Source organism: Brassica napus, chromosome A9, assembly GCF_020379485.1.
Source record: "Brassica napus cultivar Da-Ae chromosome A9, Da-Ae, whole genome shotgun sequence".
Classification (NCBI taxonomy): Eukaryota; Viridiplantae; Streptophyta; class Magnoliopsida; order Brassicales; family Brassicaceae; genus Brassica; species Brassica napus.
Genome location: NC_063442.1, coordinates 30,234,642 through 30,258,188, shown reverse-complemented (window position 1 = coordinate 30,258,188; position 23,547 = coordinate 30,234,642). Strand labels below are relative to the sequence as shown.

Sequence of the window (23,547 nt, the reverse complement as noted above, 5' to 3'; positions counted from 1 at the left end):
GTGATAGCTTTGGCCTCCTTGGGGTTTTGGTCAGACTTTCCAGGTAGAGATCCTTGCTGGCGATTCTGGTGAGTGTTCATGGAAGCAAACTGATTCTCTAAATTCCTGACTGTAGAAGCAAGGTGAGAGAATTTGTTGTTGAGCTCATTGTAGCTCCCATCAATCTTGGTATGAAGGTTCTTCAACTCATAACCAACATGCTTCTCACTTCTAGTCTGAGACTCCAAGATTTGCTTCAGTAAGGTATCAGTGCTGCTCTCTTGAGGAGCAGAGGAACCAGACGAGGGGTTTTGCTGAGGCGGATAGCTGCCTTGCTGGTTGTTTCTTGGCGGATAGCCACTCTGTTGGTTGTTGGGATAGGATTTCTGTTGGTAGTTGTTGTACTGAAAGTTGGGCTCCTTTTTGTACCAGCTACCATTGTTGTTGATGAAGCACAACTCTTCCTGACCTTCCAAACCCTCAACCTCATTGACAGCAAGTGGATCTTCCTGCCTGGAGTTACCAACAAACTTCAGCTGCTCTTGGGTGGCTTTTTCAGCAATGAGAAGGTCGATCTTGTCTTCCAAAGCTTTGATCTCTTTCCTCGTCTGCTTATCATCTGTTCTACTGCCTCTGTCGTGGTCTCCACTGTAGACTGCATCACTCTTTACCATGTTGTCAACCAGCTCTTCTGCATCCTCCTCAGTTCTCCCCAAGAAGAACCCATTACTAGCTGTATCCAGTCTGGCTCTGTACTTAGGGAGAGCACCACGGTAGAATGTGCTCAGCAAGCTCTCCTTAGAGAAACCATGGTGTGGGCATTGAGCTTGATAGCCCTTGAATCTCTCCCAGGCTTCACTGAAACCTTCCAAGCCCTTCTGTTGAAAGCTCGAGATCTCGTTTCTCAGCTTAGCAGTTCTTGAAGTAGAGAAGAACTTCTCCAAGAATGCTTTCTTGCAGTCATCCCAAGTGGTAATGGAGTCGCTGGGTAGAGACTTCTCCCACTGACGTGCCTTATCCCCCAAAGAGAAAGGGAATAGCTTGAGCTTTAAGGCATCTTCGGACACACCATTGGTTTTTGACAACCCACAGTAGCTGTCGAACCTGTCCAAGTGATCAAATGGATCCTCTAGAGCCAAGCCATGATACTTGTTGTTCTCAATCACGTTGAGGAGTCCTGACTTGATCTCGAAGTTGTTGGCTGCCACGGCGGGTGCTCGGATTCCCAATCTATGACCATGAATGTTGGGACGGTCGTAAGTGCCAATGGGGCGAGCTGCTCGCTGTTGGTTAGGTGGGCCATTGTTGTTAGCGCCATTGACGCCTGCATCTTCTTGATGGACGTCTCCCATGTCAGTGTTCAGTCTCTGCAATTGAGCCTGATGTTCTTCTTCTCTTCTCTTTCTAGTACACTCTCTCTCTAAAGCCCTGATGTCTGCTGCTCTTGGAACTAGGTTTGATGGACCCCTGCTCCTCAAGTTCATACACCTGTAGATTAAAGGGAGGTGAAGAAGAGTCAGTAACAAAAGAAAATAAAAATGACTTAGTCTCAAGCAAGTGACTAAATCTCAATGTTCAAATCTACTCAGAATTTGGCAACGGCGCCAATTTGATGTTAGGAGTTTTCAAGGCTCCTAAGACAAATGTTGTAGTATAGAAGATTGTCGAACCAGTTCTGAGGGATATCAAAGCACTGAGAATGCAAGTACTCACTTAATCTAAGTGCAACCAATGATTTAGATGGGTTTTAAACTATGACTAAAACTAGAAAGCAATAACAGAATGATACTTTCTTGACTAAAAGAAAAGAGAACTCATGGGTATGGGGATTAGACCTTGGGTGATCAAGTATCGAACTAAGGATGGCAAATGATCAATCAAACAATCAACCTTAAGCCTAGACACAATTTTAAGCAAGCTCTATGTCTAGATGAATGCTCATTTGCTAACATATCTCAAACATCAAATGTCTTTGGTTGAATAATATGAAAGCAATCATTACTAACAAGTCTATTAGCTATCTTAGTACCTTTAACAACAAATGTCTTTGGCAAAGTATACTAAAAGCCTAGGAGAGTTGTCTCGGGCATTTCATCGAACACCTTTCGGGTGAGAAATGCCTAAGGATCAACAACTGAGTGGCCAACTCAGAAGATGCATTATGATTACTCTACTAGCAAGGAAATATGAATGATCTACACTAAAACATCCTAGCTCTAACCTAATCACCCTTAATCTCCCTAACCCATGAATTCAAAAGGTGATTACTCACTAATCTCCATGATTCCTCTTAAACCCATATTGGATTTCAGATTAATCATGTAGAGAAACACAGGAAATAGATAAGAACACAGAATTCTCAATAATCAACTGATCAATTCATTCAAAGAGATCCCTTTCCAAAGGTTTTTGATGGTTTTTCTAAGAACCAAGACCTCTGCCTCCTGGTGGCTTACAGAGTAATAAAACATAGGTTTAGAAAATAAAAACGTGCATAATGAAATGACCAAAATGCCCTTGAGAAATCACAAGTTCGAGCAGAAACAAAACACGGAGCGACCTCAGCCCGTCGCTCCGACAAGTCGCTCCAGGTTTCGGGAGCGACCTCGCTGTGTCGCTGCGAGAGGTCGCTCCGGGCTCGTTCTCGCGTCTCCGGGTGATGAAAACGCGAGCGACTTCTCCCTGTCGCTCTGGTATGGTCGCTCTGAGCTTCGGGAGCGACTTCAGCACGTCGCTCTGGAAGGTCGCTCCGAGGTGTAAATGTGTGTCTCCAGACGTGAAAACGCGAGCGACCTTGTGCAGTCGCTCTGGATGAGTCGCTCCGGGATGTGGTGCACAGCGACCTCATGCCGTCGCTCCGAGAGGTCGCTCCGGCTGTGCTCGTCCAAAGATCACTCTTTTCACCTCTTTTGAGCTCCAAATAACCTCATGTGGTACTCCAGTACCTAATAGAGACTCATGTATGCAAAATGCAACCTAAACATGTCTGAATCCTAATCTATATGATGAAAATGCTAATGGATGAATGGATAAAACAATGCAAATATGCAAGATATCAATAGATTAAATTGATTATTCGAGTTTTTCTTATGTGCATAAATAGATTCATGTGTCCTGTCCAAGGAACTCATCAAGTGTCTGAGCGGTAGTCTCTTGAAAAGAAGAAAATTCTTAAAAACAAAATTTGACATCGGAGATTCTTTAATTGAAGATAAGAGTACATTCAAATATAATATAAGACTTCTAACACTTGAAAAAAAATACACAGCTGCAGGATACAACAATTGAAGGTTCTTTAACCTTCTAAAACACATTGTAATATAAAAAATCCAAAACTAAAAGCTTAATATAAAAAAAATCCAAAACTAAATAGGAATATTACTGGATTTTAGAGACGAATGGTGAAAATTGCTAGGAATATTACTGGGTTTTAGAGATGAATAGGAATGATGAAGGAAAAGTACAGAACATATCATCTCTTTTATAGTTAAAGCTAGAGATATTTAGTCGATCTAAAGCTTTCCATATATAAATTTAGTCGAACGCCATATTATAATCAAGCATCTCTATTACTAAGGAAATAATGTATTTTGTATATTGAGCTTCCTTTATAAACGTAATAACATATGTGTAACCTTCATCGACAATAGAATATACAGAAGTAAAATTCTAATAAATGTAATAACCATATAATTTACCCATTTAATATCTGGTAGTAATGGAAATCTAATTAATGAGTATATTTGGACAATAATCCAAGTAAAAAAATGCCACTAATACCGATATATGAGTATACTTGGACAATAATCTTAGTACCATAAATGTAATACATTTATTTAGGGGATACACGTTATTTTCTTTTTTTTTTCAACAAAAGAAACTAAACTAAACCGGTTCCGGACGCGAAAACCATTTCGGTGGAACTGAAACTGAATCAACATAAACCATAGCAGAAGGCAGGTCTCTAGCACCTCGTGCTAGTTTGTCCGCCATTGTGTTTTGTGCCCTTGGAATGTGTTGAATGAAGAAGTTGGGAAAGTAATCCTTACATCGTAGAAACTCTTGCATGTGAGTAGTGAATGCCGACCATTCTGTTGGTGTAGACACCATCTTCACCAATTGTGAACAGTCGGTTGCAAACACCACCTCTGAGATATGTAGGGTCTTCATGCACTCCATCGCCCATATCAAAGCTTCACATTCTGCACGTAAAGGTGATAGACTCCTGCGAATAGACATTGCACCCATCATAGTATCAGTGGATCCTTCGTTTCTGTAAAACCATCTTTGTCCTGTGAAGGAATCTTTTTCTCTCTATGCACCATCAACACAACATCGAGCTATCCCATGTAAAATAGGGGTCCCAACATGGGAAGACTCCTTAAATGTAGCTTCTTTAGTCTGGGATTCGGCCCATAACACCCTTTCAATTTCTGCAGTGTGGAGAATATAAGGAGGATCCCTAACTCTGTTATTAAAAAATTTATCATTACGATTCTTCCAGATATACCATAAGATCCATGAGAAATAACTCAAATCTGGTTCTTTTGGAAGCCGCCAAAATAAATAATCTATATTGGTAAAAAGAGATTGGGTAGGAAAAACCCCTGGAAGGGAAGGAATGTTAGATAACGCCCATGTTTGTAGTGCCAGAGGACATTCAAAAAGCTAATGGTTAACTGATTCTTCATATGCTCCACATATATGATACTGTAAATCACACTTAATCCCCCGAGAGCTAAGGTCTTTGTAACTGGCAAAGTGCCAGAAAGTATTTTCCAGACAAAATGTCTTAATTTAGGTGAACACTTGAGTTTCTACGAATAAGCTAACAATGGTTTATTGCTCGACGTTTAGGGGATGCACATTATTTATTGCTCGACGTTTTAATTTTATAATACTCCTTCCATCTTTTTTTATATGTCGTTATAGAAACTTTCACACAGATTAATACACCAAATGCAATTCCTTTCTTATCCTTCATTAATTGATTATTTTGGATACTATAGCACATGAAATGGAGTAAATATAGGGTAACTATAGTCTTTTATCACTATAATTTACATTGTTTTCTGGAAAACGACAAGTATATTGAAACATTTTTTTCTTTCCAAAACGTCTTTTAAAACAGAACGGAGGGAGTAATGTTATGAAAGGCTTAATAATGGTAAGGAAGGTCCAATGTAACAAAAAAATGTAATTTCTCTAGCAAAGTCTATGTTTATTAATTTCAGTCCGTGAAAAACCATATGGAACTGACACCTCAGTACTAATTACAAAGTCATAACTTAAAAATGTTTATCCTTTAATGTAGATTTGAGAAACCAGATCCAAAACCATTTCATTTACACAAAGAAATAATTCATTTTTTCTAAAACCTCTATAGGAAAATTCATATTTGATGACAAAAATATTTTTATGGTTCTGTTTCTCACAGCAAAAAAAAATAAAAAAGGGAAAGGCACACTAGGCCTTCACATTTCTTCCTGTACAACATTAATTTAAAGGTCATAAGGAGATAAAAATCCTAAGAGCAATTCAGAGAGATTCTGACATTCTAGGTAATAAACGATTTCCAGACAAGAAGGTCCTGAGAAAAGTGAAACATGAGCCCGTTCACAAGGTTCCACACCATTAATTAATTTTCTAAAAACTCTCTCTACTTTAAAAGAGGAACATTTGGAGGAGCCCATAACCCAAAAAAGTGTCTCCTAGCATTCTGCAACTTGTTGAGAGTGATGTTGCTTACTTGCTTTCTCCATGGCCAAATATCTCCTCCATAATGCTCACTGTTGGTTGAAGATCTTTGCCATTTGCTGACGCTTTCGGATCATTCGACTTCTTCTGATACTCTCCAACATCTGTCTCGTCTTTCTTTGTACAGTTCGTCCAGACAGAGTTCAATGCATCATGTCCAAGTTCAAAGGTCGTATATGAGTCATCTTCCACGTTCAATCTCTCCTCGTTGCACCCAGAAAATCTATCCACGTGTTCAGCACCACCTTCTCTGGTATCATTATCACTAACACTGACATCTTCTTCACCTTCTTCCTGATTGAATGGATGCACTTTCTCATTATATTTGTCAGTCACTTGATGAAGAGGAGATTCAATAGCAGGGTCTTCTTCTTGTTCATCTTCCTCGACATATTGAGTCACCAAAGAACCTCCATGCCATTCATCATCATCACTATCAATGTCCAATATCAAAGACCTGTTTTGGGTGGCCCTTCGTCTAAGGACAAAAATGTTGAAGTAGTAGCTAACAATCTCGTGCTTGGTTCGAGAAAAGAATGCAGCTTCCAGGTGGTTCCAAAAGTTGCGACCTAATGCCACGGGATTTGAATAAACAACCTCGTGAAAGAGTATTGCATCTCTGTCGCTCCATCTCGGTGCAACCACTTCTCCCATTTCACAGAAGCCCAGGTCTCTGAATGTCTCAAATCCAAGCACCTTGATCATTCCTTCTCTAGCTTCTTTGACATGCTGGCGCACACACCTTATAAAACCCCTGTCTTGGCAGATACAGTACTCTCTACCTTTTCCTACGACGCCATCCGTATTTGCAGGCATAGCCAAAGCTGGCATGGGAATGACACATGTACCAGATAGCTTCGACGTGCCTGAAGCTTGTAGGTTCTCATGGCTACCTTCCCACTCAGGAATTAAGGCTTGATGATATGGTCCAACGGGCACTTGCTTTCTAGCAGGTTGATTCAAGAGGAAAGAATACAAAGTCTCAACAGGAGAACATGGTCTTGGAGGTACAAGACCAACCTCAAAATAGCTTGCAGAATGAGGAGCATGAGCTACCGCTTCTCCGTCGCAATCTCTCATGACTCGATCGAAACAACCATCCACGTCAAAACCGTAGTACCCAAGATTGGAGTCTTCATCAAAGGTTTCACCTCCTTGAGGATTTGAGAGATCTCCCTCATCATTCTCTATTTTTCATAAACCATTCAAACGAAAAGATTCAATCACATATAGCTTGGACCATTAAAACCAACGCTTAAGAATCACGAATATTTACCTGTGGCAAGAGATTTCTCCGAAACAGCATGTCGTGGAATAAACTCTTCAAACTGCATGGACTTATCGCTAAAGCCTTGCTGTCTAGAATGTTTGAATGGGAGCTCATGAAACTTCTCATCATCAAAAGGGCGTTTAAATCCCATCTTTCCAATCTACATTTGGATGTAAGATAAATTTAATGAAAAGAATCATCTCATAGTTGCATGCAAGAGACGTTAAACAAACCTTATGTAAGATTAGATACCTAACTGTATCAACAACTATACCGCCATGCTACTTAAAATATGCATGAATGAAAACATTGAACCATTACAATAACAACAAAAAACTGACAAAAGTATTAATGTTTTAAAATAAGAGTTCAGACAAGAAGAATTATTTACCTCTCTCTATAGGGACAAGCTCAGATAATGTTAGAGGCCAACTGCACAAAGGATGGAACCAAACTAGAACGTCACCACAAGATTCAAACAATATTAAATAACGATTCTTAGCCGTTTCAGAAGCTTAAGCTGGAAAAAAATCGAAAATCCCCAAATCAGAAAAGACCTAACCCTAACCCCCAAATCAAGAATGGAATAGATAAGACTCGACAAAATATATACAAATCAAGAAAAACCCCTTTGTTAATTTACAGATCTGGCAAGTCCTAGGATAGATCGGAAAATAAGAACCTAGATCTCAATCGAGGACGAAAAACATTAAATTGTCATCAAAACTAAAGGGGATATTTATAAAAATTCGAGTCAGTAGCGAAATAAAAAGATGGATTTAGAAATTATACAGCTTTTGAGGAGATCAATAACCCTAGCCCTAGATTTGTTTAGAGAAAGGGAAAGATAAAAAAAAATTGGTATCAATAGAAAGAGGGAAACATGAATTAGATGAATCTACAACTCAATTGAAACATTAATCAAGAAATCGAAAAAGAAATTTTGGATTACGTTGATAAATTTGGGGAAGAACACGAAAGAAGATAAGATCGAGGATTTGTGGATACGGTTCATGCTATAAGCGGCCCAAAACACTAATTCGGGTTGACCCGCAAAAATACCCCTGAAAATCAGCTGGACCACAAACTTAAACCTTTTTCTCTCCAGTCCTTATTATTTTGTAATATTCAGACTTTTCACCCTATATGTTTCCAGTGAACAATTAAACCCGATGTGGAATAAACATGGAAGCATAAGATTTGTTACATTTTAGGAGGATTTTACTATGAACAACTTGGGCAGATTTTACTATATATAAATATAAAATTTTGTATTCATCATATACTCTTCTAACTTAGGCCAGATTCAGATGTTACAACAAGGTTTAGGAATCAGAAGGAAACTCAATACTATATTATATGGGAACAAGAAGTTGTCTCCTTCATGCCACAGAAGGCATGTTCTTGAGCCATGAATCAAGCGGCTTACCAATGGAGTAAACAATAAACCCAATCTCACGCAGCTTCACTGCATCAACAACATTCCTACCATCAAACACAAAAGCAGGCTTACGCATACTCTCAAAGATCCTCTCGAAGTCCAACGACTTAAACTCATCCCACTCGGTCAAAACACAAATCCCATGCGCGTCTTTGGTCGCCTCGTAAGCATCCGAGACGACGCTCACTTGCTCCAACATACCTTCAGCTTTGATCTGCTGAAGAGAAACCGGATGGTCCCAGTCAAACCTAGCCATAAAAAGATCTTTCCTGATCTGTTCTTCAAGAGCCTGCGGGTCGTATATGCTCAGTTTGGCCTTGTCAGCGACCAATCTGTTGCAGACATCGATGGCTGGCGTCTCTCTAGTGTCCCCCGTGTCTTTCTTGAACGCAAAACCGAGTATCGCTACTTTCTTGCCTGATACGGTGTTGAACATCGAGGAAACAACCCGGTTCGCGAACCGGGTTTTCTGATAGTCGTTCACCTTGATGACTTGTTTCCAGTAGTTAGCTGCTTCTGGCAAGCCGTTGCACTCACAAATATAAATAAGATTGAGGATGTCCTTTTGGAAACAAGATCCACCGAAGCCAACACTCGCGTTCAAGAACTTGGGGCCGATTCTAGTATCTGTACCAACCGCATGAGCGACTTGTGTCACATCAGCTCCTGTGGCTTCGCATAGAGCAGACATTGCGTTGATAGATGATATCCTCTGAGCTAAAAACGCGTTTGCCGCGAGCTTGGATAGCTCAGCTGACCAGAGGTTAGTGCAGATGATGCGTTCCACTGGAACCCAATGAGCATACACATCTCTCAAAGCTTGAACAGCTTTTTCCCCAGCTGCATTACCCCTCCCACCGATTAGCACACGGTCCGGGTTATAGAGATCCTTAACCGCAGTCCCCTCAGCGAGAAACTCAGGGTTGGACAGAATCTGAAACTCTATCCCCTTGCTGTTATGCGTCAGTATCTTCTCAATAGCCTCCGCTGTTCTGACAGGGACTGTGGACTTCTCAACGACGATTTTGCTGGACTTGGAGACGTCAGCGATCATACGAGCAGCGCTCTCCCAGTAAGTGAGGTCAGCAGCTTTGCCGGCGCCGAGGCCTTGTGTTTTTGTAGGAGTGTTGACCGAGACGAAGACGATGTCGCTCTCGAAGACGTGTCTCTCCACGTCTGTGCTGAAGAAGAGGTTTCTGCCTCTGCATTGTTTGACCACGTCGTCCAGGCCTGGCTCGTAGATGGGAAGCTTGTCGCTGTTCCAAGCGTTGATCCTTGGCTCGGAGATGTCGACGACGGATACTTCGATCTCGGGGCACTTGAGAGCCATCACGGCCATGGTTGGACCGCCCACGTAGCCGGCGCCGATGCAGCATATCTTCACCATCTTCACCATACAAAAGAGTAAAACTTTTAACAAATAATACGCAAGTAAACACGTAATCTAAATAAATAAAATGAATTGGGTAATGAATCTGCATTAAAGCAAACACTTTATAAGCTCAGATCTATCGATTTGAAAGAAGATCACAGCAGAACAAGCTTTTAAGTTATAAAATTCACACGTGTTTGGACAAAACTAACGCAATGCGACACGAACAGTTTTGGTTGGTCTGATCAAAGAAAGAGATCATTTTCTACGCTTGTACGATCGCAAAGCCCATATTTTTTAAAAAAATGAATGATCTATCGATTCAAATTACGACAAGAACAGGCGAATGAGCAGATAAAAAACAAAAAGTTGAGAACTTTACCTTGCAGATACTCTTACTACGAGACTTGAGAGTGAACTAGCGAGAGAGAGAGAGAGAGGGTTACGGTGGAGAAAATGAGAGAGAAAAGCAAAAGGAGATTGCTGCGGTGGAGACGATTGTAATGGCAGAGGAGATATCTTATGATGAGTTATAAATACACTCACACACACAGAGAGAGAGCCACTTGACTTGCACACTTCTAACTTTTAATTTATTTCTCCAAAAAAAATCTCCACACGCTTTTATCTCTTCATTCAATTATTGTGTTTTACCATAATTTGGTTACAGATTTTGACCATATCTCAAAGATTACTAGTATACACTTATTATAACTTTTTGTATATAATCTTCAAAATTTCAAAGAAAATAAAACTTAGATTTTAATGCTTTAAGGGTAAAACCCATTTAATTTTACTTTTTTTTTAAGATGAGCCTTCTAATAGGAATTTGTGGATGCCAAATTTAAGCAACTTCGTTTTCAATTTAATTCATTGCGGTATTCTCTCTGCATATATTAAATGTACTTAGTTAATTTTTTTTTGTTTCTAATCATCGTTGATGATGAATACATGCAAGTGGAGCATTCAATTTTTTTGGATCTATTTTTTTCAAAACAAAATTTTGAATACATGTGAATTAAATTGAGACCATCGATTCTATTGTAGTACATCATTTATATATTCTCATTTTTCTTTCATCATTAGAATAGAATATAGCAGGACATTTCAGTATAATTTGAAACTGTATCATTGACAAACTAACCTCCAATGGTTTTCTTGTGCTTAATGTTTTTCTTATAAATCGAAATCCATGACTAACAACATATAGTTATGTATAACATATCAAGAAGTGGAGTTCAAGAAAGAAGTGAACCAACGAACAGAGTCCTTAGGGTATCTTTTGAGCTTGTCTCTATAATCAACGAAGTAGAGACCAAATCTTGAACTGTAACCAGCCGCCCATTCCCAATTGTCCAACAGCGACCACGCAAAGTACCCTTTCACATTGCATCCATCCTCTTTAATCGCTGCTTGTAAGCTAGAAAGATAGTCATGATGGTACTTGATTCTCTTCGCATCCTTGAGAGCTTCTTCTCTTGAGATTAGAACGTTGTTTGAATCGTCCATTCCTACAACAAAACACAAACAATCATCATCATCACAAGTCTCTTTCTCGTGGATCTAGAGGGTTTAAGGATGTGTGTGCTTTACCATTTTCAGTGATAAAGACTGGTGGGTTTCCATATCGTTGCTTGACGTAGTTCATCAAGCTTCTCATCCCTCTAGGCACTATGTACAACCATATCGAACTAGCCTGTCCACAACATCAACAGAAATTAACACCAGCTTACAAATTTTTTAGATATTAATTAATTAACTAGAGTTACTAATGATAATAATATTTACTTACTCTGTCTCCTATTGCGTTCAGACCCTTGAAAGCTGAAATTGAAAACAAAGATTATCAATGAAGTGGTAGTAGATACTCATAACTATGGTTTTAACTTTTAACTTTAAGTGAGAGGCAAGTGTGCATTTCTTACGTAGAGTGACGGTTCCAGAATCAGAAACGGCGTCGTGTAAGAGAGTGCCAATGAGATTGGTGTCATTGTTCCTTGCGTAGTACGTTGTGTAATGATTAATCCCTACAAAATCTAGTGAACCCTTCATCAGAGCAGACTGAGATCCCGTGAATACTGGCAATCTGCTTCCAACTCTGCTTCTCATCGAACTCGGGTAGTCCCCAAACATCAACGGATCCAAAAACCTAACATCGTATTAAGACATATCACTTTTTAATTAATTAACGGCGGTTGCGTTATGGATTAGTTTATAGCTTTGTTGAAGCTTACCAGCCAAGTTGAAAGTCTTGAGCTCTTTGTGCAGCTTCAATGTCCTCTGTCTTGTTTGACTCCGGTTCATACCACATCACATCAAACGCTATCCCTAATGAACCTCCTTGTTTTGCCTATCACATGTATACATCAGAATTGTATATCTTAATTAAACTTTCGTATAATATAATGTTTTCAATGTAGTATTGACTTACCTTATACTTTTTCCTATAGATATCGGATACGGTGGCGTGAGTGAGAAGAACATTGTGACCAACGATGTAAGGCTCGGTGGATGAGTTTCCAGAGCGACAAGTAAGCTTAAAAAGAATAGTGCAACGGCCTGGAGCTTGTAGACCAACGTCATAACCTTGTATAGCGAATGTGTGTGGCTCATTGAATGTGATCCAGTGTTTTACTCTATCTCCAAATCTCTGGAAACAAACCTCTGCATAGGCTGCAAAATCATTTCTGCCAAAACAATAAAACCATAAGATTCTTCTCTGTGTATGTAGTAGTTTTATGTGGGATTTTTGTATGGGATAAGGTTACATGATTTGTGGGTTTAGCCAACCGAGGTATCGATCATGGAGTGCCTGAGGAAGGTCCCAATGGTATAACGTCACGTATGGCTCGATCCCTACAATTGTTTTGTTTTAATAATACTTGTGAAATTCAACCAAAAGCAATTTTATAAAAAACGTATTCAATGATTGATGTTCACTAGATGACTAGGTTGGACCCTTACAAACATGCAACAAAAAGATACAAATAAATAAATACCTTTAGCAAGTAAAGCATTTATGAGTTTGTTGTAGTGATCGATTCCGGCTTCGTTTATTTGTCCCACGCCATCTGTAAACAACACATAATATTAATCATCATTAGCAATAGATCCATCAAGAGTCATCTCAAATAGTACTAAAACTTTCAAAGATATGTATAGTGGTACTTGGGAAGATGCGTGCCCACGAGATGGAAAATCTATAAGCGTCCATGCCCATGTTCTTCATGAGTTGTACATCTTCCTGCACTCGCCATTTTTTATAATTTTAATCAAAACTAATTACTTGCGTTTCTTTTGGAAATGTATACTTATTCAAATGTTTGTTGATAGTATAAACTAGGGTTACCTCGTAACGGTGGTACTGATCAACAGCAATATCAGCGTTGCTAAAATCAGTGATTTTACCAAAAGCGTGGGAGAATGTGTCCCATATCGTTGGACCTCTTCCTTCTTCCTTTACTGCTCCCTCGTGCTGCACCAATTATTGATATCAGTAATTTTATTTCTTTATTACAACTTACAAGGCTTTGTCCATTATTATGTTCATTTTCATTTTGGGTATATTCTAAACACTGAATCCGAAATTCCAGCTAGAAAAATGCACTAACGTTAGTAATTGAAACATTAATTGGATGTGCTTGGTTAGGTAGGAAGACACAAGCAAAGACTTTGGTTTTACTTGACTTGCAGGTTATGCTGGAATTGAGGGAAAAAGAAAAGGGAAAATATTGAAATAAACCCAATCCAAGTTAAAAAAAGCGAAACCTAAGACTCTCCCAGACACGGTGCTCGAGGCACAAACCAGATCTATTCACCTCGGCGCCGGCAACGGCGCATCTCGCCGGCGCTGGGCCTTCTCGACAAAGCTACTCGTCTCCCTCGCTCTCGTGGTCCTGTTTCACTGTTCTATGTATTGTTTATTTGCTCGTGTTAATTGGATGGTGGGAGGAAGGCGAACTCGACAGACGTTACGACGAAGACGGGGACTCTTTGTTGTGCTTCTTCCGGTGGTCCTTTCCTTCCGACTAATCTTTACTCCAGCGATGAGTCGAGAGGATTCTCTCGCCACCGCAATTCTTCGGTCTTCGGATTCAAAGGCCGACGTATCTCCTTCTGTTCGCCGTCAGACAAGTCACAGTGTGCACTATGTCCAAGCCGTTCAATTGTTATCAAAGCGTCGATATCAGACGACGAACTCAAACCCCTGGTCTCAGGCAAGACTTGAGTCCCACAAACCACCGCGGGTTGCTCCTATTCTTCAAACCGGCGTCAGATCTAGAAGCTTCACGAACGGCGGTTCGCTTCCGCTCCGGCGAAGCTCTACCGGCGACCTCTTTCATGGCGCCGACGAACGGCCCAAATCCTTCGTAATCCGGCCCATGCTGACAGCACTTATCAAGGTGATATCTTTTTATATTTGGGCTTGGCCCATCTGTAGTTTTGAACCTGTTAGCTCAACAATTTACCTGCAAGGATCCAGATCTATAGAAGAAAATTTGATTCGACATGTTATGTCGTTTGGTGATTGGGTCAGTTACGCAGAGAATTCCGGTGGATTTACGGGATTCCCTCCTCCGTGTAGTACAAGCTTAGACTTTTCCTGTTGGAAAAAGTTACCCGAGGGTTTACCGGGCTCGGTCCTCATTCGATCATACTCCTCCTTTGAGGAGAAACTGTTACCACCATATCTTCTTTCCATAGAAAGAGGAGTTTCCTTGGTCTCGTTGCTCAGCGTCTGCTTCAGTTTCCTCATCGTTTTGTTATCTTGCGTAGCGGTCTCCACGGGACCTGAAGATGCAATCGAGATTACTTCGGTTTTTCTCGTTGATGAGATCTGGACCTTAACGTCACACTATGTGACTATTCTTCCGCTGTTCGACTTTGTCGGAAAGTTTCCCTCGACGCATTCAAGCACCGTCTTGAATTCGCTGTCATCTTCGATTGAAGACCTATCTTGTTTAGTTTATTTATGTATTGTATGCTATGTTTATGGCCAAAGAGGATGGATAATTCCCTCTATCTATTGTAGTGATGAAGTTTGAGTATGAATGAAAGTAAGTTTGTGATCAAAAAAAAAAGAAAAGGGAAAATATTATTGTGAAAATGTGTAAAAGAATGGGTCGTTGTATGAAAAGACCTAAACTTTTGGGAAAAAAAAAACAGAACCCACAAGAAAAGGAGCAGGAAGTATATTGAATGCCCCGTGACTCATGAACGTATGTGGTCTTGTTTACGCGTCACACAATCATTCGTGTATTTATCTATGGATCATATTTCAAGAACAGATACAACTACTTATCTAACACTCGATGTTGGAAGAACAAAACATATCACATGGGGAACGTATATGTTCTGATGATGGCCTTATTTCTGGTCGTGGACAAATTTTTTTTTCAGATTTCTTAACACTTAAAAGGAAAAGATAAATAGCTCATACACAATAGATAAACAAAGAAATAATTAAATTAATAAATAGAAAAATAAAGAGAGTGGAGAGGCGAGGGGACCTGAAAAGCAGAAGAAGCAGTTCCGAAGACAAAGCCCTTTGGAAAACTGCCTCTGGAGATATCCTGAGCACATACGCATCTCGTATCCATCATCATCACCACCACCATTACCATCCCCATCACCATGATTAATCTCCTTGAACCCATCTCTGCTTTAGTCTTTTCGTCTCCAGTTACATATATTTATGTGTAGTGTAGATCGGAAGGAAACTCTTTTCTATTTTGTATGAGGAAGAAGAGAGACGAATCAAGGATAAAGAAAGAAAAAAGAGGAATGCGAGTGAGGAAAATGCTATGAAGTGGATGCTATATATAGGATGTAAAGGTGAGAGATATGAAATCTTCGGATCAAATGCCGATTAATATTCAAAAAAATAAATAAAAATAAATGCCTATTGAAATTTATGAAACTAAGAAAAAAATCAATACATTAAAACTATTTTGAGAAGAAAACAAATATATAGGAGGGGTTAGTGGGAGTAGAATTTATGTAGAGTTGGTTGATTGTAAGAATCAAGATATTTGTTAAATTTTTAAAGAGTTGTAAAGGGTTTTTCATATTGAAAAAGTTTATCAAAATATACTAGTATACTGATTTAAGAATCTTGAGGTAATATGCAAGATTTGTGAAGTTTTGTTGTATGAGTAAAATTGTTTAGAATTTAAGTTCTAATAACACTAGATTTGATAGAATTATAGAATAATTAAAAACCAATTTTTTTTGAATAACAAGAGACTTTGTAAGTCATTAAATAATTACAAAATCAATAACACTAGATTTGAGTAAAAATGTTAGAATCCATTAACCAATAACATTAGAATTTAATAATTTTAACAATCATTAGAAAGTCACTATATGAAATCTTCGGATCAAATGCCGATTAATATTGTTTCAAAAAATAAATAAACGTCGATTAGTATTTTTCAAATTGAAATTTATGAAACCAAGAAAAAAAAATAATACATTAAAAATATTTTGAGAAGAAAACAAATACATAAAGTAGACAAAAATACATGAAAAGTAAATTATATTTTATGTAAAAAAGCAGTGATTTATGTGGATAAAAAAATCAGATGTTAATTATAAATCATATACTTATGTCAGAGTTTTAGTCAACTTCATCAACCACTATAGGAAAAACAAAATAGTAACTTAGAAATATATTTATATAAAGTTTAAAAAAAATTTAAAATTTCGGATATAAAGTGCATATATATATGATGTATTCGAAATTAATTATGCAACCAATTTTACATCTCTTCTGTTTCTGCTTTTTGCTTTCTGTTATGCTATTTTGTTGAGGTATATATTGGTTATCAAGACGACAAGGATATGTTGTTGACTAGTATGGAACAACTTATGACAAAACATTAATTTCTTAACATAATTGAGTTATAAACATAAAAATAGGTCACTGTATGCATTTTTCGAACCATGGTAAGTATTTGATATTTGATTTGTAGTATGTTTATAAACAAGAACAATTTTTGTTTTGTTTTGTTTTGTATATAAAGAATTTTAAATAAATTAGATTAGCTCCTTGGAATCCCACGATTTCATGCTTAATCTCTTAATAACATAATGTGGATGAAAAGACTATAAGAAACCGCCAATAAAGGGGTAGCAATTTATGACGAAAGCTGCTGCTGCTACTGATAAATTTGCGGTTGTGTTGTGGCCCCTCTCTTATTATATCACACTCACAACTTGTTCCCATTTTGCTCTTTTTCTTCTGTACTCTTTTTATTTCTATACAAAGAAATAATATTTTTTTTGGTGCGAAGTCATTTACCAATCACACGCATTGCGATGCTCTAGTAGTCTAGTTAGTTCCTACTTCCTATGATGATGATAAGCACCATTCCGTTTCTCTGTTCCTTTCTTTCTTTCTTTCTTTTTTTTGGCGTGGTTATGCATATATGTGTGCAGTAACTACACTTATGTGAATATAAATGAATTCACAAGTGGGAATATTTACAAGTGGCTTGTGAAGTCATTGAATATGCTTGTTTTGAAAATACTTCACAAGGTGACACACGTAATCGAATTATTGCTTTCTACAAAAATCGAATAAACAAACAAAGTTGGATGGAGGAATGGGGAGTTGCGCAATTATATGTGCACTTTATAATCACTTTTATATGCGTTTTGTTAGATTCACACTAACAAATTCAACGATCTCCAACACCTTTTTTTCTTTCTAGTTTTATCCATTTACACACTTGTGTTCACATTCCTATGCATTTGTTTTAGCTTTTACCTTTCATATTTATATACATTACTTTCAGAGATTCCGGAACTGGTAGGGCCTAAAACCATATATTTTTCTTACGACCTGAAACAGATATTCCCAAAGCCAATAACCTTAAGCTACCACCGTTTATGGTCGATGTCCACCGTTTATGGTAGATGTCACTGGTGTGAATATGATCGTTTCTTCGTTAAGCAAATGACGAGCTAGATATGATAGCTTTGTGAGAAACAACACCGCAAAAGAATATAATAGCCTTTAAGAAATTCATTATTCAAAACGACAGAGAAGATTTGTTAACAATTTGAAGCAAACATTTTAACCAGAACAACAAAGGCTGAGTTTTTTTTTTATATATAGGTTACAGTAAACAACTAGCAAGTGACTTCCACAAGAGCAGAGCATAGCAGATGTGTAATCTGTCAATTCTTCCTTCCTTCAGACAGGATGATGTGGTATCCGTGCCTGCAATCATCTCATTCATCATCAACTAAATATAGCACCAAAACAAATCAGATATGAAAGAAGAGAGAGAGAGAGAGAGGATGTAGACATACGTAGATTTGAAAGGAGCACTGGTGACACCAACAGGTGTGTTGAAGGCAACATCTTGGAAGGGACCTGCCATCTTTCCTCTAGGGAACCATCCAAGATCTCCTCCTTTTTTCCCTGATGGGCACTCTGAGTACTCTGCTGCAATCTGACATAGGTTCCAACCCAAAACAAATCCTTGTTTGAGATTCCTCACCACACAACAACTATGAACATATAGCTAACCGAAAAATGAATCTCGCAGGTCTCTAAAGATCAATGAACTATGAGGTGTTGAAATGTGTGTTCAGCTGTTATGTACATGTTAAAGCTATAGATGATACTTGCACTCTCTAGGATTAGATGTTTTAATTCATTACCAATAAAAAAAGGAGAGCAAATTAAGGAATTTTAACCTTTGCAAACTCAGCAGGAGGAACCTTGTCTCCATTGCTCAACCAACCATCTTGCAACTTTTTGTATGCCTCGTTGATCTTCCCTTGCTTTTCACACAAAACGTGTCTCGCTGAAAAAACAAAACCATTGCAGCGTTCACGACAACATTTCTATGCTATTTTTACTACACATGTCTCAAGTTTTGTAAAATAACACACAAGAAGACAAGTATTAGAGACAGAAATGAACAGAAAAAAAAACACCTTTAACATAAGTGCAGGTTCCGAGACCATCAGCGGCTTTTCCAGATTTGCCTTTACCCTTGGAGGCAGCAGCTTCATCACTGCCGCTTGCTTGCTTTCCCTTACCCTTCCCTCCACCTTTTGCGTCTTTCCCCATCTACTCTACACTATAAACAACACAAGTATTAGGCACTTTATTATCGGCATCAGTTTTAACATGACACACACACACGTCTTGTAAACCCTAAAAGCCCTAAACCCTAAAGAGCGAGAGAGAGAGAGAGAGAGAGAGATAACCCATTTATTGATATGGGCTCGGCCCATTTACGAGGAGTGGATTAGATTTTAATTGAACGAACTAAGCCAAACGGCACTAAATCGAATCAAACCGGCTAAACCGAACTGACTAAACGGAGCTGATATGAGTTTTATAAAACTCTGGCGAACAAGAAAGAGAGTCTTTTGACGGCGTCTCTGCAGAAGAGAGAAAAATGGCGGACGATGAAGAACCACCGATGGCTGTTCAAATCCAACCTGATATTCCCACTCTCTCCGCGGAGGAATCAAGCGACGCTGTTTCCGTCGGTGTCACTGTCATCACTGGCTATCTCGGCGCCGGAAAGTCCACCGTAAGCAATGAGAAATCCCCTTCTTTGATTGATTTACGTGTGGAAGTTTAACTGTTATGCGAATTGATTTGGGCAGCTTGTGAACTATATTCTGAACGGGAAACACGGGAAGAAAATAGCCGTGATTCTGAATGAGTTTGGGGAAGAGATTGGAGTTGAGAGGGCTATGATCAACGAAGGTGAAGGAGGTGCCCTTGTTGAAGAATGGGTCGAGCTTGCTAATGGCTGTATTTGCTGCACTGTCAAGCACAGTCTTGTTCAAGCTCTCGAGCAGCTTGTTCAGAGGAAAGACAGGTTCATAATCATATCTTTATTTTAATTAATGATCCTTGTCCCTAAAGTTCTAAGATTCAGATGGTAGGCATATAGGTGAAATGAAGTTGAAGTATAGTCACTTGCATTTTGGAGAAAATAACTCCTGTTTGGTTTACTAGACGTTCTTTGCTTTTGATTTCGCGCGTGCAGGCTTGATCATATACTGCTGGAGACAACAGGTTTAGCAAATCCGGCTCCTCTGGCTTCTATTCTTTGGCTGGACGACCAGCTAGAATCAGAAGTCAAGCTTGACTGCATTGTTACTGTGAGTATCTTGAAGCTGCTCTTTATACTTCTCCTATCATCTTATACACACCGCAGATGAATTGTAATACATAACACAGTTTATAGTTCTCTCTTGTTCTAGTAATATATTGCTTAGGCATCTTGTTCCTAGTGCCTTTACTGACTTAGCTGCTTGAACAGGTCGTGGATGCAAAGAACCTTCGGTTTCAGCTCAATGAGCGCCGTGACTCATCCTCATTTCCTGAGGCTTTTAACCAAATAGCATTTGCGGTAACCCTCTTGTGACGCAACAAATAAGAGACTTTTTGCCTACTGCATCGTACATCTAACCTCATCATGAACTGGATTCTTAATTCGTTTTGTAGGACACGGTGATAATGAACAAGGTTGACTTGATTTCTCCAGAGGAATCTGATGAACTGGAGAAGGAGATTCATTCCATCAATTCCCTCGCCAATGTCATCCGTTCTGTCAGATGCCAAGTTGATTTGTCCAACATATTAGACTGCCAAGCATATGATTCAACCGTTAAGTCTCATAAACTTATCTTCTCTGTGTACACGTTTGAGTACTATTTATTCTTTTGACTACAACAATTGAACCTTTCTTTCCTTCTATACTGCTGCATTTAGCATGTTAGTCGGCTTGAATCCCTGCTAGAGGCAAATAAATCATTAACGACAACGGATCTTCACGATAGTGGAGTGAGGACTCTATGCATCAGTGAACCTCAACCTATTAATCTCCATAAGGTAGCAAACTCATGGAACATTATTTGACTAGTGGTTAAATCTTCGTTACACACCTCCTTGTTCTTCGTTTTACAGGTTCGTTTATGGCTTGAGGAAATTCTGTGGGACAAGAAATTGGATATGGATGTATATCGTTGCAAGGCTGTATTAAACATTCAAAACTCAGACCAGATGCATATTTTGCAGGTAATATAGTCATGCAATGAAACATGAGCAAAAGGTCTTGTGACCACCCGGAAAGTGCTTCTTCACATTGCCTCCATGTTATTGAATATGCGCAGGCCGTTAAAGAGATTTATGAGATAGTTCCAGCGCGAAAATGGAGTGAAGAAGATAATAGAGTGAACAAAATAGTGTTTATAGGTCAGAATCAGATCTCCTTTTTGCATTGTAGTTAACATTATTGCTACCAAAACTTCTCTCTGCTTGCTGATTCATGTTACTGAAACATGTGCAGGACACAAACTGGACGAAGAAGCTCTTAAAATCGGGTTAAGAGAGTGCAGACCCTGAAGAAAAACCTTAGATATTGCAGTGCAAAACCAGATGACGTAAACCATTTTGGTTTTTACCGATCTGGTACGAAGCTCTTTAGTATCAACAGCTGGTTTGGGGTTTTTGAATATTGTAATTTTACCATCCGAGTGTAGTTTTACAGTAGAATCTTATAGTTGATGCTGTTTTATCGATATTGTATTTTGGAATGTACTACATTAGCTTCTGTGCCACATTCATTTTCAATCAAATTTTGAACAACTCAACAAAAACATCTACAGTTTATTTCCCTTCTTCTACAAGGTAACAAGCAATGCACTACTAAATCTTTCTTCATGAACAAACCACGTTGCGATTATTCTATATTAGCATCTTCGTGCCTCTATTAATCAACTGGTAGAACAAACTGGTACCGTGCAGACTCAGTAGACGGTGATGCGGTAGAAACTAGGGTTAGGTTGGCACTGGACATCGGTAAGGCAAAGGAGGCAAAACAGGGGATGTTTCTTCTCTATTCCTCCTTCTCTCTCTCGTAGTCATTTTCTCTCCATATCTCTGGAATATATCCGCCAAATCAAACAAACCCACTTCTCTAAGTTTCTTAGCCATCTCTTCAAACATCACCACACCTTCCTCATTAGAATAACAATGCAAGAACTTGCTATAATCAAATCTAGGAACTTCAACCCCTCTCTTCAACGTCCTCTCAATATACTTAGTAGCTTCCAACCGTTTCCCCGCCTTAACCATCCCTCCAACGAATATAGTATCGAAATTCACCAACGGGTCTGGTCCTTTCCTTCCTCTTCTCCCTAAATGCCCTTGCAGCAACATAAGATACGTGTGCATTATCGGCTCGCATCCTCTTTGTATCATCATCCTGAAAACCTCTGTTGCTTCGCTCGCCCGTTTAATCTTCACCAACCCTTTGATCAAAGCATGATAGATACTAATATCCGGATTCTCAATCGCCTCAACCGTCTTGTAAGCCTCTGCAACTCTTCGTTTAGCTAATAGCCCGTAGATTATCGACGCCCAAGTTAAGTTATCCACCTGAATCTCTCTCTCACGCATTTCATCGAACAGTTTACGGGCAGTATCAACCCTTCCGTTTTTACACAACCAATCAATCATAACCCTGTAGAAAGACACATCCAAACCCTCACCTCGTTTCGACACCATCACGTAAAAGACCTTGGAAGCTTCATCGAACTGGTTCTTCTTCAAAAGCGTCTCCATAATCTTCTTCCCAGCTTGAACATCCACTTCAAACCCTTCATCCATCATCAAATTCCAAACCTTTGCAGCTTCAACCAAATCACCAACATCACAAAAACCTTCAATCATCGTCCTGTAAGTCACCTCGTCAGGCTCGATACAATCTCTCAGCTTAGCAACCACATACTTAGCTTCTTCAACAAGCTTCTCCTTACACAGAGTCTCCACCGCTCTGTTCAGCGTTGTGACATTGTAACTGTATCCAAACCCGTTCATCAGATGGAAAAAGCTGACGCATTTCTTCATCTCTCTAGCGGAAGCGAGCGTTTGCAGCACGACGCGAAACGTCTTGTCGTTGGCTAATCCTCGCTTCCCGGTTTCTTGAGCAAATTCCCAGAAAAGGTCCATGTTTCTTGATTTCCCGACGATTCCGAGGATCTTGTTGGAAGTGACGGAGGTGTGGGAGAAGTCTGGGTGGTGGGTCTGCGAGTAGAGGAAGAAGCGGTGGACCGGGCGCCATGAGAGGGGGAAGTTGTTGCAGACTTGGAGGAAGAAGTCGTGTGTGAGTTGAAACTCGGTGGAGGAGAGTTTGGAGACGAGTCGTGAATCGGGGGAGTTTTGTTGTTGGTAGAGGATTGTGCAGACGCGGAGGAGATGGTCTTCGTTTACTGGAGTGATGGTGGTTCGAAGTTGAGTTAACTCGGTAGTGAATCGACGGTGGAGGAGTAAGAATCGCCGAGTTTGGTTTCTGATGTTAATCATCCTCCGACAAGGAACGACGACGATGCTCATGACTTTTCCGACAAAAGGAAAGTAAATATATTAATTAAAAGAAAATTAGGGTTAACGGAAGCATAAAGAAAAAACTTGGAGATGCGGGGGATCGAACCCCGTGCCTCTCGCATGCAAAGCGAGCGCTCTACCATTTGAGTTACATCCCCTTTTGATTTATATTTACGTTCATAAATAAATATACAAATTATGAGATCGTAAGGGAGCGAAAAGTTCGTTAAGTTAGTTAGTAGGCACCACGAAACTGAAGGTTGAGATTCAGTCTTCTTCCGCCATTCGCGATACCATCTTCAATTTCTTCCCTCCTTTCTCTTCCAATCATTTTATTCTTTTATTTATTTATTTATCTC

General features: G+C 39.3%; 6 protein-coding genes and 2 non-coding genes across 9 annotated transcripts; 2 read left to right on the top strand and 6 right to left on the bottom strand.

Moving 5' to 3' along the window:
* The first annotated feature begins 783 nt into the window (after positions 1 to 783).
* Positions 784 to 890, top strand: LOC125578708. The gene has a single exon (XR_007316791.1). It is a non-coding gene; the product is annotated as a small nucleolar RNA R71 (small nucleolar RNA).
* Positions 891 to 5,426: 4,536 nt separating this feature from the next.
* On the bottom strand, positions 5,427 to 8,053 carry LOC106347123. 2 transcript variants are annotated; one of them, XM_013786615.3, is made up of 4 exons: positions 7,959 to 8,053; positions 7,398 to 7,438; positions 7,013 to 7,166; positions 5,427 to 6,923 (listed from the first exon to the last, which is right to left on the bottom strand). In XM_013786615.3, the coding sequence occupies exons 3-4, from the start codon at positions 7,155 to 7,157 to the stop codon at positions 5,725 to 5,727; spliced, it is 1,344 nt and encodes a 447-aa protein (XP_013642069.1). In that variant the 5' UTR covers positions 7,158 to 7,166; positions 7,398 to 7,438; positions 7,959 to 8,053; the 3' UTR covers positions 5,427 to 5,724. The 2 variants fall into 2 exon arrangements, with proteins under 2 accessions (XP_013642069.1, XP_013642072.1); XM_013786618.3 differs by lacking the exons at positions 7,398 to 7,438; positions 7,959 to 8,053 and adding an exon at positions 7,240 to 7,259.
* A 205-nt stretch (positions 8,054 to 8,258) lies between these two features.
* Positions 8,259 to 10,430, bottom strand: LOC106347124 (UDP-glucose 6-dehydrogenase 1). Its single transcript, XM_013786619.3, has 2 exons — positions 10,202 to 10,430; positions 8,259 to 9,834 (listed from the first exon to the last, which is right to left on the bottom strand). The coding sequence occupies exon 2, from the start codon at positions 9,832 to 9,834 to the stop codon at positions 8,389 to 8,391; it is 1,446 nt and encodes a 481-aa protein (XP_013642073.1). The 5' UTR covers positions 10,202 to 10,430; the 3' UTR covers positions 8,259 to 8,388.
* A 502-nt stretch (positions 10,431 to 10,932) lies between these two features.
* On the bottom strand, positions 10,933 to 15,703 carry LOC106347125 (beta-glucosidase 40-like). Its single transcript, XM_013786620.3, has 11 exons — positions 15,330 to 15,703; positions 13,169 to 13,294; positions 12,988 to 13,063; positions 12,819 to 12,890; positions 12,588 to 12,675; positions 12,251 to 12,506; positions 12,054 to 12,169; positions 11,745 to 11,968; positions 11,612 to 11,643; positions 11,413 to 11,515; positions 10,933 to 11,330 (listed from the first exon to the last, which is right to left on the bottom strand). The coding sequence occupies exons 1-11, from the start codon at positions 15,474 to 15,476 to the stop codon at positions 11,044 to 11,046; spliced, it is 1,527 nt and encodes a 508-aa protein (XP_013642074.2). The 5' UTR covers positions 15,477 to 15,703; the 3' UTR covers positions 10,933 to 11,043.
* Positions 15,704 to 17,825: 2,122 nt separating this feature from the next.
* LOC106351523 (peptidyl-prolyl cis-trans isomerase NIMA-interacting 4) lies at positions 17,826 to 19,019 on the bottom strand. Its single transcript, XM_013791314.3, has 4 exons — positions 18,772 to 19,019; positions 18,529 to 18,638; positions 18,139 to 18,281; positions 17,826 to 18,046 (listed from the first exon to the last, which is right to left on the bottom strand). Exons 1-4 carry the CDS (start codon positions 18,905 to 18,907, stop codon positions 18,004 to 18,006), a joined length of 432 nt encoding a protein of 143 aa, XP_013646768.1. The 5' UTR covers positions 18,908 to 19,019; the 3' UTR covers positions 17,826 to 18,003.
* A 99-nt stretch (positions 19,020 to 19,118) lies between these two features.
* LOC106347127 (COBW domain-containing protein 1) lies at positions 19,119 to 21,449 on the top strand. The gene is made up of 9 exons (XM_013786622.3): positions 19,119 to 19,379; positions 19,456 to 19,673; positions 19,845 to 19,959; positions 20,121 to 20,210; positions 20,306 to 20,467; positions 20,573 to 20,692; positions 20,768 to 20,878; positions 20,974 to 21,055; positions 21,150 to 21,449. Exons 1-9 carry the CDS (start codon positions 19,242 to 19,244, stop codon positions 21,203 to 21,205), a joined length of 1,092 nt encoding a protein of 363 aa, XP_013642076.1. The 5' UTR covers positions 19,119 to 19,241; the 3' UTR covers positions 21,206 to 21,449.
* Positions 21,427 to 23,333, bottom strand: LOC106347126 (putative pentatricopeptide repeat-containing protein At1g26500). Its single transcript, XM_013786621.3, has one exon. The coding sequence runs from the start codon at positions 23,195 to 23,197 to the stop codon at positions 21,641 to 21,643; it is 1,557 nt and encodes a 518-aa protein (XP_013642075.1). The 5' UTR covers positions 23,198 to 23,333; the 3' UTR covers positions 21,427 to 21,640.
* TRNAA-UGC lies at positions 23,274 to 23,346 on the bottom strand. Its single transcript has one exon. It is a non-coding gene; the product is annotated as a tRNA-Ala (tRNA).
* Between the last annotated feature and the right edge of the window lie 201 nt (positions 23,347 to 23,547).